Consider the following 16,758-nt stretch of genomic DNA (forward strand, 5'->3'; position numbering starts at 1 on the left):
GACTGTACAAGAATGATTGCTTTACCTCCATGGGGTATGGCGCATTGAAGTCAACTTCTGCTAGTGCCCAGTCCGCACTCAGTGCACTTTCTGTTTTCCAGATCTCTTCATAAAAGCCACTCGTGTCTCTCAAGTAAACGGTAAAAACAATGCTACTCTCCTGCTTAAGCTGATAATAAAAAGATAAGCAGCCAGACATTGGGGCCGTGGTCTTTGGTGAGATTAGCTGGGCCACTTCCTGAAAATGTTTGACGTAAACAGAGTCCACATACATGTAGTGACCTAAAAGTATAAAAGAAACTTAGTATAAGGACACTCTTTAAAAGACACCACTTAGAAGAAGTATCAGGAGATGGGCAGGGACTAGACATGTATCTCTACGAGCTGGACAACGATGTGGTTGACTCCTAGGAAATTTTAGTAATTCTAAGAGATTTTTTTTCTCCTTTCCTCCTATGTACAATCCAAAGTCATTTGGCTAAGATACCACTGGCAAAACAGTCAGTCTCAGCTCTTTCTTAAATCTTTATTCAAGACCTTTATATTAAAGAAAGTAATAAACTCTCTGAATTTTGGGAGCGATTCATAAACGGAAAAATGTATTACAACTGACTAAAATCCCTGTCTCCCAACAGCTCAGTATAGTATTTAGTCTTTTTCCTGTGCAACTTTTACTGAGGCAACCCAAGCAAATGAACTAGACTATAAGCTGTGTGTTTCCTCACATGTTTTACTCAGCAGTTCATTTAATATATCAAATGAGTTGGCAAATAACCTTTATTCTGCACATTTCACTGCTTGTGTAACTCTGCTCGGTCTATCTAGGATTTGGTTTCTAAATGTTTTATCTTTACTGAATAGACTGTTTTTCTGTAAAACCCTTAAAAAATACTTTTGGGAGATGTTAAACAGAAAAACACATTACAGATGAGTAGACTCCCTCCCACTCAACAGCCAATATGACCTGCAGGATTTTCAAAGGGTACAGGTTCTCGGACTTTGATTTTGGGAGAGCTATCTAGATTTAAACAGGACAGATCCATGTGCACGGATATGCTGTGCATCTGTGGTTTTTCTTCTTCAACACTCCCAGAAACACAGCATCCAACAGTATCAGCTGATGAACAGAAAAATGGTTCTTCACAAGTAGAAAACTTAGAGGAGAATGAAGCGTCAAACTGACAGGGTACTTCAGCATGGACACTGCAAACTGTGCCATTAGGTTTGTTTCTACACCACTACATTAATTAGCTAATAGTGTTCTCAGACCTGGAGATGTCACTTCTTGCTTCACTCCAGTGGAAGGACGGAAAGGGGCTTGCTTGGCTCTGGGTCTCCTCCAGCCTGCCCACTGCCAGGCGACTGGTGACACTTCAGCAGTACTTGCCTGAGAAGTTCCGGGCTTCATTTTTGGTCTGCAGTTTTACCACATTTCATAACCTAGTTTTGATCTCCCTGGCTGATGTACCATCATAGCACAACTCTTGCAAAAAGAAGGCTCTTCTGTGACTTTTGGCTTCTTGGGGTCTTCTCAGTCAATGGTCAGCAGTGAGGTTTTGGTGTGAAAAAGAAACACTGTGGCTACAAGAAAACAGATCCCTTCCAGTTGGCGGCATTTCCTATCACATACAGTACTTTATTTAATAGGTAGAGCCACTGTCTGCTGTTGAAGTTGTAGCGAGTTAAACTTCCATCAAAATTTTACCAGCATTTCGGTGCCATGGGGTGATGCAGGGCCGGACCGACACTCTGTACTCAACTCACACAATTGTGAAATAAATAAAAAGGCACAGCGGCATGAGTTAAGGAAAGAGGATCAACCCTGCTTTTCATGATGCAATTCCTTGCACCATCACAAGCGTCACGTTGTCTGAGACACGCAGCGTGCTGCAGCACCTCGGTCTCCTGACTGTCACCTGCTGCCGTACTTCAGGCAACACTACATCAAAGGCTAAGATAACCCCCAACCCTTCTCTATCACTATGTAAAACGTTCTCCTCTCAACAAAGTGGCCAGGACAAGTATTTCATACAGGGCACGTGCTGAAAATCCTTTAAGTGTTTACAGCGTTCTGCCTCCGATGGACTGTATTAACAGCACCACATTTGACTGAAAGAAATAAAACTCCTAAACTGCAATTTAACCCAAGATTCTCCAAACATGTTTCAATCCCTTAGCTTTCCTACTCAACTTTCCCCAATAGCCACTGGAAAGAAAACCCCTGCCAGATGTACAGAGCAGCAGTACCAGATTATAAAACTTACTGTGGCCCATACTTTTAGAATCCACAGAAAGATTAATTTTCCCCCTCTCCATCCAAAATGTTATTCTTATTTTGAGTAATTTTGAAGCCTAGCAAAGGACATAACAACCTTATTATAAGGCTTACAGGAAACTTTGTGTGAACTTCTGCAAATTCCTCCCCTCTCTTTCTAATCCCTTTTTTTACATAAGTCATTCTTACCCCACCCAATGCCAGGAGAAAAAGAACTCACATAGTAATTTGCAGTATAAGAGTCATATGTGGATCACGCTCAAATTTTCCACTATACTTGTGTTTTATGTTTGTTGCTTACCCAGTTCACTGTTAAGTGTGTGGTCTTTGGGCAGGATAGACTGAGAGTTGCGAATGTTCCCTCCACCAACAAACCAGTTGACATTGGGGTTCCAGCGGTTCACGAAGCCACAAAGATGATTTTCTTCAAAGTCACATTCTGCAATTGCAGACATCTCCAGCTCAGTGCACACACTTTCATTACAGAAACTGGAAGAGAGGCTATTGCTAAGCACTGGCAGTGCAGATAACACCTATATTTATAAAAATGGACATAGCACTTAACAGCTCATAATAAACGGAAGCAAACTTAGCCACAAGTTTTGATCAATTTTTGATAAAATTCTCATTTCCATCCTGTTCGGTCCAATCTATCTTTTCATGTTTGGCAATACGGGACTGCTGTAATTTAGAACCAAATAAACCAGGTTTAAAATATACCACTTCATAGTATTAAATAGTCAGAGCATAACTTCCACTTGTAAATCAGGGATGGCTAGAAGCAAAGCAGGACTAGTATTTCACAGCGGTAATGAGACTGCTTTGTTTCCTTCACAGAGCCAAAGAATTGTGACGATTCGGTCAGACTCCACCAGAGCTCCCCAGAAATGCAAAGGTCTCCCAGCCTCCTAGCCACTGAAATTTTTGAACTTCACGAGTGGTTTTTGGCAAATGTCATGAGGAAGTAGCAGTAAGTGTAAATACCAACAGAGTTTTGACTCTGCAGCCTGCAAGATGCCACTGTAAGGAAGCATGAGCAGGCAGACAGCAGAAATAATGTCGCAGCTGTTATGTCTAGTATTTGCAGCGGTCTAGTTTTGTGAAAATATAACACTTGTTCCTGCTTGAACAATAAATAGCTTTAGAATGAATTACTGCATGCGAAATGTCTATATATATCACAGAGATGGGTGAATAAAAACATATATTAGTGTGTGCAACCTTAGCTTAAAGAATATCTGTATCGAATATGGCAACCTACTTTTCAATAAGGAAAAAGCCTTTGTCTTTTTTCTAAACCCAGACCTTTAATTCAGTTTTAAAACTGCCAACAAGGCATTTTTTTCTATGCAGAGAATATGGGAGCTGAGCAGACAGTACTTACCAAGACAATATCCAGGAGTTATTTTAATTTCAAAAACTGCTATACTGGCGGATTTATCTTGTCTCATTTCACCTTCCAGTACAATCTGCAAAATATAAACCAAACTGTAAATTTTAGGGTTTCAGTATTTCCGTTATCACCCTGGACATTTAAACAGGATAAACAGGAGAGCAAATTAAATATATGTGGGGGGCTCATCATCCTTACAGTCAGGAGAGGTGCTTTTGCTGGAAGAGCTTGGCAGAATGCATTAAAGACGGAGTCAACGCCCTTCCTTGAGGACAGAAGGCACACTGAAGGACAATGGGCAAGGCCAAAAAATCCCACACTTCATATAAGAGTAGGGGACTCCAGATTCCTCAGCTGTGGCTATGCAGGACGTTATTGTGGGAGATGCAATGTGACGGGTTTTGGGTAGAAATACCCTCCTCTCAGCTTCTGACTCCTCCCAGCAGGGCACAGAGGACAGGAACGGGTGGGCGCAGCTGCAGACCCAAGACCTGGGAGGTCCCGAGTCTGCTGCAGGACGCCGGCAGCTCCGCAGGGCTGCCACGAGGTGCGGCGTCCTCGCTGCAGGGCTCAGCTGGCCGCGCTTTCCCGTGCACTGGGAAGAGCATCAACTGCCTGACTCAAGCCAGCTCTGCTCACTGAATTTAGGGACAGAGGGGTCGACTGACTCACACGCTGCCAACACCTCCACCAGAAAGCCTGTGGCATCTTCCAAAATCGTGCTTACCTTGTACTTCTTTGTGCTGTTCCTTAAATCTAAGCTAGCTATGAGCCAGCTATCTGAAGGCTCCTTGGCTGACCACAGCAAACGATCAAAGCCCTCTCCTTCCTGCCTCAGGTACAGGTTGAGCCTGGCGGGATCAGGTGAAGCCTCTGAAGTTGTTGCTATCTGATAAATCAGTCTGATACAGCTCCACTCGTCAGAGTACAGCTCAGGGCTGGACAGCACTGCTTTCTCACCCTCGTAAGATGTATCCACAGAAATGTAATGTCCTGGCAACAGACACACATCAGAATAACAAATGTCAGAGGCTTTGCTTTTGCATCCCTGGACAAAAGTACTTATTTATAAAGGAATGGTAGGAATGGTTGTTCTGGGGCTAGGCCAGGTGATTGAGACCGCCACTCATTCATTAAGCAAGTCATTTAACCTTTTGATATCCCACACAAACGTCACTTCATGTGTCTCACAGCATTTTTAATCACAGTTTTAAAATTATTGGAAATCTTCAGGGAAAGATGTTATATCAGTGTAAAGCAGATTATTAAGTATTGCCCTCCAGAACTGCTAGCTGTAGACAGACAATTTGATTGACAAGATAATTTACACAGGCAGGAATATGCTGCAGGAATATTTACTTGTTTTACAGATCAAAACTTTTTAACTTCATTTTTGTAATTTAGATTTTAAAACAATACATAAAAACCGCATTGCAGCCAAAAACTTCTAAAGCACTTCTGGTTTCAGAGAAGAAAACTAGAAAGACATTCTTAAGTAGTAAAACTAACATGTACAAATCTGCTGATTCAAAAAAGTGCTAAATGTAAAGCTACATTTAAACATATCAGCAGTCTCAATGGGATTATTTCAAAATTACTCTCTGGATGGATATTTTAGGAGCAGGGCCGAAAACATAACCTTCTCTATAAAAAGAAAAGAAAGGATGTGATGACAAGCTTAAAATGCCTGAGGAGGCCAAAAAAATGCCAAATAAACAACATGTAGAAAAAGGAGGCAACAGTAAATAAATCACAGTGAAACAGAAGCCTGGTCCTGGAGACTTTACTAACACATCAAAACCAAGATCAGGAGAGTAAAATGGGATACAGGAGTCACAGAAACCTGGAATGCAATGCCAGAAACAAGTGAAACAGAAAGAGAAAGAAAATTAAAAAAAAAACAACAGCAAAACAACAAAACAAGCTATGACATCCATGTCTGAAACATCCCATAGATGATGTGGAAAACAATCCTCCTAACCTAGTGGCAATGTATATCAGACAAATCCCATTCCTGATACTAATTCTCAGCAGCCAGGCTGCAAGCCGGGGTCGTACAAGCTGTCAGGGACTGTGTCCAGCCAGTCCTTTACCCAGCAGCACATCACACTTGTCCTCGTTAGACTCCCCAGCGCACGTATTTCTTCTTCTTTAATCTCCTTTCACTTGACCACAGAGCTTGTCTTGGTTTCCACACATATGTAAGCACTTGCTTAACTTGGACACATCAGCAGTTGGACTGATGTTAAGTATATTTCTTGCCTTTGAGGCACACCCTCCCCTCCCAAATCCTGCTGGAACCCTCCAGTTCTACCAAGCTGACCTGAACCTACCAACTCTACCAACTCTACCTGGGGTTGCTTCCTAGGAGCTCCCCTATTGCCTTTTCAAAAGTATTCTCTCCAATGTGAAAAAAATCATCTGTATGGACAGTCACTGCCCTCCCAAGGCAAACAGCAGGTACAGATCTGGTATAAGAGGTTCCCAAAGTCGTCTCCCATACAGCCCCAGGAGGATGCCAGGAGCGGGCAGCAGCTCTGACAACGCTTGATTCCTTCACCAGTGCATGTTACCGCATCCCCCTGCATCTGTTCCCTCTCTCACCTGCAGACACTGTGGACAGCAACCCATTTGTACTGTACATTTTTGTTTAACAGATGTAAGATAAACGATTGCTACTTACTTTGGGGGTATATGCAGCCCTAAGCAGTATAAGGGGCTGTGTAAATACAGGAAAGCTGCATTTTCTTTCCCTTTTTAGGGAATGGAATTTTTTTTTGCCTCTTACCATAATTTCTCTTTATATCTACTGTGTCTGGTTTTAGTCTCTTGGAGGAATATACAAAATCACTGGTTAAGTACAAGTAACTTGTTACTGCAGCAGCGTATGAAAGAAAAATAAACACAGAAATAAATATTTAAAAATAGGCACCTAATGTGCCTGCCAAATACTTAATCTGCCACTACGTGAAATGTGAGTGCATAAAACATCCACTTGCATACAGATATCCAGTTGATTCACAAGAGTTAGCATGCACAGCATTTATTTGCTGGCACGTGTTAATCCAAGATATGCATGTTTTCTCACATGCATGGAGGATAAAGGGAAATCACCAAGGCTCTATCAGAAGTCGAATGCTTCTCACACATTTGTTTTTAATTGATGTAAGTGGCAATATCCAGTTCAGATGAAGGATCTGTGTTTTTAGGCTAGTCTGAATTTGGATCATTTTGCTTACAAAGAAACCTACAATTCAGAATCCATGCCTGGCAATTTCAGTTTAGATTTCAGCCCTATTTTGGTTTGCAGTTCATGAGAAACCCCATAGGAAACAAAGCCTTGTTATTCATCTTCTTTTTTTTCCAGAAATAAATTAATGTCGACATAGGAAAACACATGCACATGAAGACCTCAAATTACCAGCTATGAGGCTTAAATGGCTGCCTGGCTTTAAGACTTAATTATAAGTAGACTAAGGTTCTTCTACAAAAATAGTGATTTAAAAGAGAAAGACAACTTCTTATCAAGTTTCCAGTCAGGATGATTATGTTACTATAAACTTGACTCTGCCTTCTCTGTTTGCTCTACACTTGCTCTCACTTGGTCTGATTCCCCACTGGTATGAGAGCAAAGATCATGAACTCTGTTTTTAATCAGGGGTGGTTTTTTGGTTGCTTTTTTAAAAAAGATTAATTTGACCTATTCATGAAGTCTGCAGAAATGGAGTGCTCTCACCCCAAACCTGCTAATCATTTTAGCAGGATGATACGGATTTTTTTTACGCATTTTTACGGATGATTTTTTTCACATTGGAGAGAATACTTTTGAAACTTTAAACTCTGGAAGTTTAAATCTGTGATTGGCCCCACTGAAATCAATGGGAGCACTGACAGAGAGCTTTATGTGTAAGTTTAAATGCTTTGCTAATCAGGATCAGGGAGCCTGGCACTTTGCAGTATCAAGCACAGAAAATGCTAATGTTAAACTTCTTCCAAATGAATGCTGGCATTGACTAAATGGCCTTTATACTAAACTGTATTTCAGTAATAGCAACGACATGTGCTGTTGCTGCAGAAAGGAAGGTCTCACAATGCAGACCTCAAGGACTGACACAGAGCAATTGTGAGAGCAAATCAATGCGAAGAGAGGGCTCCTTGGAGTAAAGCAGCAGACAACTTTCCACACTTTTTTGTGGGAGTAACAGAAGGATATTTAGCAGTCTGTGGAGAATCTGATGAATGCACAGTGCTATAGCCTGAAACCTCTCATTAAAAATGTAACATGCAGCTTCATTTTGTAGCATGCCACATGATTTTCTTCCTCAAAATCCTCCTCCTCCAAATGCCCATAGCACTTAATTTATAGCAGTCATTCAGAAGTTATAAAGAGAGGGCTCCTCTTCAAAATCCCAGGAAAGCAAAAGAGAGGCAGTCACAAAATGCTAGGAAAAGCCTGATGACACAGAAACACAAGCATACAATTACTTGCTCAGGGGGAAGATGCAGCCCTAAGCAGTGTAAGGGGCTGTGCAAAGACAGGCAAGCTGCACTTTCTTTCCGTTTTTAGGGAATGGCATGGGTTTTTGCCATTGTGATGAAGACACCATACAAGCTTCTTCACAGATTACAAAAGCCAGAACTACCTTTGATTGCTAACAGCTAGCAGTTCCCTGGTGAAGGTAAACGCCTACAGCCAGGAGAAGAGACGGGAGAAAGGGGACTCTCAGACGTTATTTCCCGCACCAGTCACTCACTACTCAGGCTGGCAAGTAACGCACTTTTTATCCACATTGTGCAATGACTCTTTACCTACTGTGTAACTTCACTGCCTTCTCCCTGACAGCTGAATCAAACTGTACAGGACCAAGCATGTGTTCATTTTACATTCCTCCGGGTCCAAGCAAAATATTGAGCCCAAGGGGGATTAGGACCCACTGTTCAAACCCATCCCTCCTCAATGCAGCTATGCATTGCAGTGGTGCGACTCACAAAATGAGACCTTTAAAATCCTTCTGTATGCATGTCTCTCATCTTGCTGCTCTAATAAGCAGTTCTGTACAGAGTCTCTCTCAATTACAGTTGGTGATACATTAACTATATGAGTCATTCAACCAAATTTTCCAAATCTATATATATATTTTTTTTTTTTTTTAGATTTCCTTACCAAATAGGCATCTATACATCAGTCAGCAGTGATTATACCAATGGCTTAGGGGAAGGGGGTTTGATACCAGCAACTTTTTCCCAAAAACAGTGCAGAAACTACACTGATTGCTTTGTCTGTAAATAACACAAACAAGATAAAATGCCAGACTCTGGCTAATAAACTAAACCAAATTCCATTGACAAAATGAAAAAAAAACAACTGGGATGACTAAAATTACCAGTTAGCTTTTCAATTACATATTTCCTCTGTAAAAATTTGGAAGGGTAACCACAGACTTGTTAGACTCTTTGTGGGGTTTATATCTGACACAGCTGTTCACTTAGTTCAGCAACAGTGCAGCTTTACAAGAAAAACTGCATATAAGCAGTGAGCTCCAAGAGAAACAGTATTAAGGAAATATGAAGTGGAAAAGTTTGGGAATTTACATTTGATTAGGCACTCATTTACACAGAAAATTTGTAAGAAATATCTTAAAGTTGCCCATCATGTTTGGGTTTTCTCTGTACTTCCCATACAGAAACAGGAAAGAATATTACCAGGGTTTCCTAGGACAAAAATTGATATACTGATACCTTCTCTGGAATCTCAGTGTCTGGATTTTGGGCTGTGCCTTTAGGGTGTTTTTAAAATATTCTACTGCCAAAAAAAAAAAAAGGAGCAGCAAAGCAGTTCGTTTTTTAGGACCTATTAAGCCTTCTTACATGTCCAGGAAAAGTTAGTTAAAAATATTAATGATACAGCCAGAGAGACATCATTTTGCAAATTAAGTTTGCATATGGAGCCTATCCCTGGGTACAGATGAGGTTTAGATGAAGGTTCAGAGTCTGAGTTAAGAACACAGAAATTCTACCAGCTACTTCATGAGATTTTGGGTGAACCTAGGAGAAAGCTTGTGGCACCGGATAGGAAAGCTTCAGACTCAACACTCCATTTTTCATTCAAATTATTTTCAGTACAAAGCAAACTTTTCAACTAAAGTAGACATTTTTTGCTGACACAAATGAAATACAGAACTGTGTGGATCAATGTTAAATTTGTCCTATCTATGAAAAGCTGAGGTTTTCTGAAGAAAATTCTTCTCTAATCAGGAACAGTCACCATGCATTTTGGTAAGGCTTTTTGGAGGAAAGAGTTGGAGGGTGAGGTGGGTTTTTTTCAAATTTTTTTAGGCAGTGTCTTGGGAAGGCAAAAAATTGCATGAGCAAGTGAGTTTTCAATTGGAGGGAAAGGTTTTGCCCTACAATTCCATGAAAAAAGTAAAAGAAATCCCCAAACTGATCAAACACACAAAAGCCTGCACAAATATTTCAGCTGGGCCCACAATATTGTACTGGGATTAGAGAATCAGCTTAAACTGCAACTATAGCGGCGATTTTTAATGAGAAGACAAATGAATGCAGTTTGGAATACTTTAATATCTTTCGACATACAAGCAGAGGGCTGTTATCGGAGCCAGAGGCCTTTGCAGCAAGTTTTGGTCTATGAAGCCTTAAAAGCTAGGCAGCATCAGGCTAGAAGGCACCGAGCCCTCACCCCAGGTCCCTGTGCCGGATGCCGTGCCGTGCTGCAGCTCCGGCAAGGTGCCAGTGCCAGCTCCCAGCTGGCTGCAGGCTTCCCCTTGCTGCCCTCGCCTGCCTGCCACGGGGCAGGTCCCCTCTGGGCAGCCTTGCCCACAATGTCACCAAACCTGACACGCATCAAGAGCCACCGAGACCTCTTGTGTGAGCAAGGTCTCTCAGCAGCAGCAGTGCATCCCAGGCAGCTGGAGAAAGCATCGCCTCTCACCACCACTGCTGGACCTGCGGAGGAGGTCTGTCCACCTCCCAGGCCCCTGGGGGGGTCTGCCCCACACCCCCCTCCCCAGCCTGATTTGGCAGACAGGGAAGTGTGGCAACAGCGGTCCACCCTTGAGAGAGTCGGTGTTTAACCATCTCCTCTTGGTCCTCGTGCGGCAGCAGTTTCTTCCCTGACGGACAGATGCACGCACAGCGCACGTGGGGCTGAGCAGGAAAGCCTGGCCCATGTTAATGAAGGTAGCGGCTCAGTCCCAAAACATCCAGGGTGGTGCCATGATTAAAGCTACTTGACCCCGCAGGACATAACTGGTATTTTCATTCCCATCAAGCTGCAGATGACTTTATTTCTGGTAAGCCGTTAGATTCACACCAGAAGAACTGCATGGTATACGCTGGGACCAATTAGCGTTGTCATCATAGGAAAAAACTTTTTGGTCTCTAGACCGTCTTGTCTCCTCTGTGGTTTCTTAACAGCAGCTCTGTGAAAATAGCTGAGGGATGGAGAAGCAGGAGGTGGTCTGTGTTTGTTGTCTGCAGTGACTGCCATACACTGCTACTGTCAAGGCTCTTCCTCCTCTTGTGTCTACAGGGGCACCTCAAGCTTAAAGCTGTCACCTTTCTGCAGCAAAATCCGGTCGTCCTGCCTGGCCTCTGCCAGCTGCCCAGGCAGGGAGGGCACCTGAGGAACCCGCTGAATCTGTCCCTGTGCTACTCAGCTTCTTCGGGGGGGAACAACGGTGTTTCCCGGCAACTTTCACAAAGTTGAGTAGTATTTACTGAAAACAAAAGCATTTTGTAGAAAAGTGCAGCCTGGGGCATGAACGCACCAGCAGGTCACCCCGGCAGTCCCGCACCTTCCTCCTGCTGGATGGGCAGCCCTGACAGCAGGAGCTCCCCCGCAGCTTTCTCTCCAGCTCGCTCTACTTGACAAACCCAGTCTCCCTCCGGGGACTGAGATTTATCCTTTGACCCTTTGTTTGCCGCGGCCACCACACCGGGCCAGAGAGCTCATGTTTCCCAACCCCAGGGGATGAATCTTCAAAGGCTCCTTTCCCAGCAGAGGACTTGGATTAACTACCAGCTCCACCTCCTGCTCTGTCTTTTGCTCCCCCAGAAAGTTTAGAAATACAGCTGTTAGTGAGCCTGTCAAAAAACATGGAAGTAATACAATTAGCCCTGAAACACTGTGTGACTGCAGCATCTGGTCGCAGCTACTACCACACTGGCAATGCCTTCCAGCCTCGATCCGTCAGCGTGCCTGTGAAAGTCTGGCAAAGGTCCAGCTTGCGCTGCCGTTTTCTGATTCGGATGTAGAGGAGTTGCTCCACTGCACTGGGGACGCTTGAACTTGTAAGAGCTTTTTGGCAACAGCCGGGTCCTCTCCTTGCTCTCCCTCCTGAAGTCCCAAGATCCTTACATCATGCACCAGTTACACCAGATCTTCCGTTTGTTCCAAGCATGTGGGTTTGTTTTCTTTCACAATGACCTCACAGATTTTTATATACTTTTCAAGTTTTCTTTCTGCTTGTTCCAGCCAACCCATCAGTCTCAGTGAGCTGTTGTTCAGACCATTCGGTTCTCCTTTTCACGCTGTTCTTTACATAATTTTGACAACTTTTTATCTGCTGACACAAAGGCTGCTGGGTTCTTCTCTGTTATCTCTGGTTTTCCTTGCAACAGCTCTCTCAAAAAGCCATCTCTCTGATTTCTATTAGCTGGTACACTTGAACAGGATGTAGGTAAGATCTGGATACACAAGATTCTCTGCTGTGAATTTCTGAATCGGAAATAATTCAGAAAAGCTTTTTCTTTATTCTTTGGCATCCTAAATCAGTTTCCATTGTCCCCAGTGCACAGGGAATATTAAAGATAAAAAACAGATAAAGTAGAAATCATCAGGCATCCATTTGTTCCCAGTGCTTATCTCTTTCATTACTAGCTCTATCTCTTTGCTAAATCACATTTCCACCAGGATCAAGCACACAGGAGAAAGCACTGTGATAGCTCTTGCAGCACAGCTGCTTGTCCTGGCAGAGTGCATCACAGGGCTGCCTTCCTTCAGCAAAAGAATATGAAATTTCACTCCTACAGTACTCCCTTGCATTATCTTGTTTTTGTTTATTGCTCCTTTCATTTATTTATGCAGATGCACATGGTGCGATCTGGTGGAGTATGCCTGTAACATATTACGAGCTCTGCTCTGTATTAAGTGCTGAGCACGTCTCAGCCTGCCCAAGGCAAACCTACACATCTGCAGTCCACACAGCTTTGGCACTTCTTTGAAGAAAAATCCATCAGATTTGCAACCCAGACCAAACTGTTGGCCCACACCCCACAGGGGAACCAACATGAGGAAGTTGGTGAGCCAGACCATGAGACAGGGGACTTCTCGTTGTGTTTTAAGAGAGGGGACTTCTGGAGCCACGCTTCTCCTCAGATCAGAGTGACAAGCACAGCCATAGGGAGTAAGAGTTTGAGAGAGAAGAAAGAGATGCTCCAGCCCAACCAACCCTGATTTGGTTGCCGCATGTCAGGATTTCAATTAATCTGAAAGATCATGCTTTTGTGCTTCAAACGTAAAGACTTCTTGGTTGAGAAACTTCCTTGGTATGCTCCACAGGGGTTAAACTAAAAGCTCGTGGTGCTCACTGTCTATGCAAAACTCTGAAGCAAACCTGCACTCAGCCAGGGAATCAGGAAGACTCTGCTCACAGCAAGCAGCGGCCCTGGGAGGGAGAGGACAAGGGAGCCTTGGAGCCGGGCAAGCAGGAACAAAAGTCTGCCCAGCATGACTTGGCTTAGGTGCACGAGGGAGTGGGGTCACAGCATGCAGGGGGGTCCTGGGCCAGGCTGCAACACTGCCCTTGGGAAAAGAAAAAACCCTCAACCGGTAGCTTTCTGGAGTGCATCTGCAAACCACAGGGACACACTCAGTGAAAGATTATAAAAGCAAAACTTTTCTACTGCATGGATCTGCTTTCTCTGCATCTGCCAAATCACTTGGCCTACTGCATTACCCCAAAAACCAGCTCATCTGCCTAAACGCTTGTCTGTCTCTCCCAGCTACATCAGATCAACTAATAAAATGTAACCTTTGCCCACAAGCCTTGTCCCTCCAAGGAAAGTTATAAATGTGCTTGGCCTATATAAATTACATTTACTCTGATACTCATCTGGGTCCTAGGTCCTACGTAGACTGAAATATTATTTGATTTCAAAGTATTTGAAATATTTATTTGGCTTCAGAAGTTGAACTCCTGTGAGTTCAGTTTTCTGCTTTCCATAAGCTTGGTGGTTTTATACTCTTTTTTTATACCAGCATCATTAGGGTGACTGGCAGGCTCATGGAGGGCTGATCAGTGATCTCACCTCACAAAATACAAACAGAACTGCTAACAGATGAGGTACATATTGATATCCATGTCCTGAAATAGCAGGCTACAGAAAGTGCTTACAGGTGAGTTAATCAGATCCTGATGGGTGCTAGCAGTAGCCTGGTAGAAGGTCACCTGAGGGAATCAGCCTAGCCACACCATCAGTTTCCAACAGCTGTTGGAAGTCACTGTCTCGTAATGTGTTTATCACCAGCTGCCGCTGTGGCAGCCTCTTAGATGCTTGCTGTGATTACTCAGTGGCCACTCTCGAGTAATCCACTCTAAGCGAGAAAGCAGCCGCAGTGACTCATCTCCTGCCCCAGCAAGCTTCATCCTGGACCAGGAACATGCAATGGTGAAGATTCAGCATCTGCAACCACAAAACCTGCAGCCAAGGAACACATCTATTGATGTTGAACATCACAACCACCAGGACCATGGCTAATATTTCCTGGAGCTCTGCACAACTGCATCCAGCAGTTAAGCCACTTCAAAGATCAACATTGGCAGCTTCAATTTACCAGGGATGTACACCATTCCTGTACATCATTCCTGCTCGGCAAGGCAGCTGGTAGCAATGGAGGATGTGTGCGAGTGTGTACAGACAGACTGAGCCAAAATCCACAAAACTGGAGAACGGGGTTTTTCAAGAGTTCGTCAAAATAGCCCCAGGTTAGATAAGTGTAATCTCTAAAACATCTCATGGACATTTCAAGGGAATGGAAAGTAGTCATAAAATTAATCCTGAAATCTAGATTTGCCATTTGAGCTTTAAGTATAACCTGTTGTACTGTCACATTCATTAGGTATCAAATCCCCTATGTCCATAGATGCGTTCACGTATAATGCATCCAGCTTCCTGCCTCTTCCCCTCAAGCAGAAAGTACACTTCAAATGATACATATCCACGTTCCATGGTAGAGTACATCCACTGAAAGCTGAGCACAGGGGCTCTGGTCATAAGCCTACTACTGCAAGGGAGCTCCTTTCAACAAACATGAATGATGACTTCTGGCTGAGTACCCTTAAAGAGAAACTGTTAAAACTGGCAAAATTAAACAAGAGGTTAATTTCACAGCCCAGGAAGCCTGGAATTCAACCTATCAAGGCTACTCTGAGTTTTGGTTTTTCCTTCTTCAATTATTACTCTCCATCCCTTTTTGTTGAGTAGATAATTTTAAAAATATGAAATGCTACAAATCAAAAGGCAGGAATGAAAACTTGCTCTGTTTTTTTCCAGAAACTTGCATGTACTTATTAACCCCAAAATGACTTTCCAGTTTTTACACGGATTATATAAAATTGCACATTGATAAATTTACTGCTGGTCTCAAAATTCAGAAGATCCAAAAGTATTTGTGGGGAAGGGCTGATGCCCTGTGGCTCCCTCCCCTCTGCCTCAGTAATTGCAGTCTCTGGTACCACTGGAAGGAGATTTGGTTATGGAGCTTTGTCTCCAAGCAAGACATTTGGACTACCTAGAATTATGTTTGTAAGGATCACTCAGTATTGAAAGCAAAAGACACCTCCTTGTGCAAACTCCAGTCTAAGGGAACAGGAAGAAATGGATGCCAATGAATGTTATGAATGTTTAGGCATTTGGAAGATTTAGGAACCAGTATTCTGCTTTCCATAAGGCATCCAATTGCTGACCATAATCAACGGAATTTTGATACATTTCAGGTTCCCTGGGCTTTGTGTTTTAATTAAACTAGCCAGTCAAATTCTTCTTCAGGACAGAGTCCAAGTCAGTGACCCACCTTATAGATCTGAATTCATCTCAGGCCATCGTATGTCATCCAGAATAGGCACAGGGCTCTGCCATCTGTCTGGCCCTGTCCACTCTTCACACGTCTGTCACATCGTGGTGGCCTCTCTGCTTCCCCTCGCTAGGCAATGGTCAACAAACGAATTCCTTCGGCAGCCCCTTCACACGCTCCCCAGCTGCCCAGGGACACTTGTCATCGCAGATGCTCAGACTTTATTCTTAACACAGGCCCCAAATATTTCCTTTTTTTTTTCTAGATAACTTTGGAAGTGAGAAGCTACTGAAACTTTTGGGAATTTTAGCACTTAGTGCAATGTCATTCCAGTGAATATCCAGCATTACTCTCAGGCATTTGCTTGCAAGGGCATTTAGCATACCCCAGTTGAGCTATGAGACACATTTATCAAGACAGAAATAGCACTTGAGATATAAACTGGTCATTGGAAAAAATCTATCAATCTGACCCTGCCAGTTCATCCACTGTTTCCTTCAGGATATCCTCACTGACTCCCATTTCACTGCCAAAGTAAGTAAAAGCTTGCCAAAACTTTCCAAAGTATTAGAGTTTATGGGCCCTCATTAGATTTTTTTTAAAATTCTTTTTTTTTTTCCCCCCTAACCGATTATTAAAGCCGTTAGGCCTCACTCTACTTACTATACATCCTAAATATCCTAGAGTGATCACACAGATGTTAATGAAGCTTAGGTAAATCCATAAAACACCATGTAGATTAATTTACCTTAGTGGACTCGGGCTGCCAAATCTCACCGGGCACTTACTCAACACTACCCACAGGGAGCAGTTCCCCTGCAAACATGTGCCCCAATTTATGGCTCAGAAAGTAGTTCAAGGACCCCAAAAGGCCCCACAGCAGATTCGACCCTGCATCCTCCCAGCTGGCTGTTAGTACCCAACAGTGGCCACAGATGGACACTCAGGGAATAATTAAGTGTAAAACAAGCACATTGAGATACTCTCCCCTTG

General features: G+C 43.2%; 1 protein-coding gene across 1 annotated transcript in view; it reads right to left on the reverse strand.

Moving 5' to 3' along the window:
* Positions 1-16,758, reverse strand: part of MAMDC2 (MAM domain containing 2) — a 63,453-nt gene that overhangs the window by 24,976 nt on the left and 21,719 nt on the right. The window contains exons 3-6 of the mRNA XM_072859643.1: positions 4,396-4,661; positions 3,660-3,744; positions 2,577-2,714; positions 26-282 (exon numbers count right to left, since the gene is read on the reverse strand). Of these exons, the coding sequence (XP_072715744.1) occupies positions 26-282; positions 2,577-2,714; positions 3,660-3,744; positions 4,396-4,661 (746 nt within the window). The remainder of the gene's footprint in view (positions 1-25; positions 283-2,576; positions 2,715-3,659; positions 3,745-4,395; positions 4,662-16,758) is intronic.

This window comes from Ciconia boyciana, chromosome 4, assembly GCF_034638445.1.
Source record: "Ciconia boyciana chromosome 4, ASM3463844v1, whole genome shotgun sequence".
In the NCBI taxonomy this organism is placed as follows: domain Eukaryota; kingdom Metazoa; phylum Chordata; class Aves; order Ciconiiformes; family Ciconiidae; genus Ciconia; species Ciconia boyciana.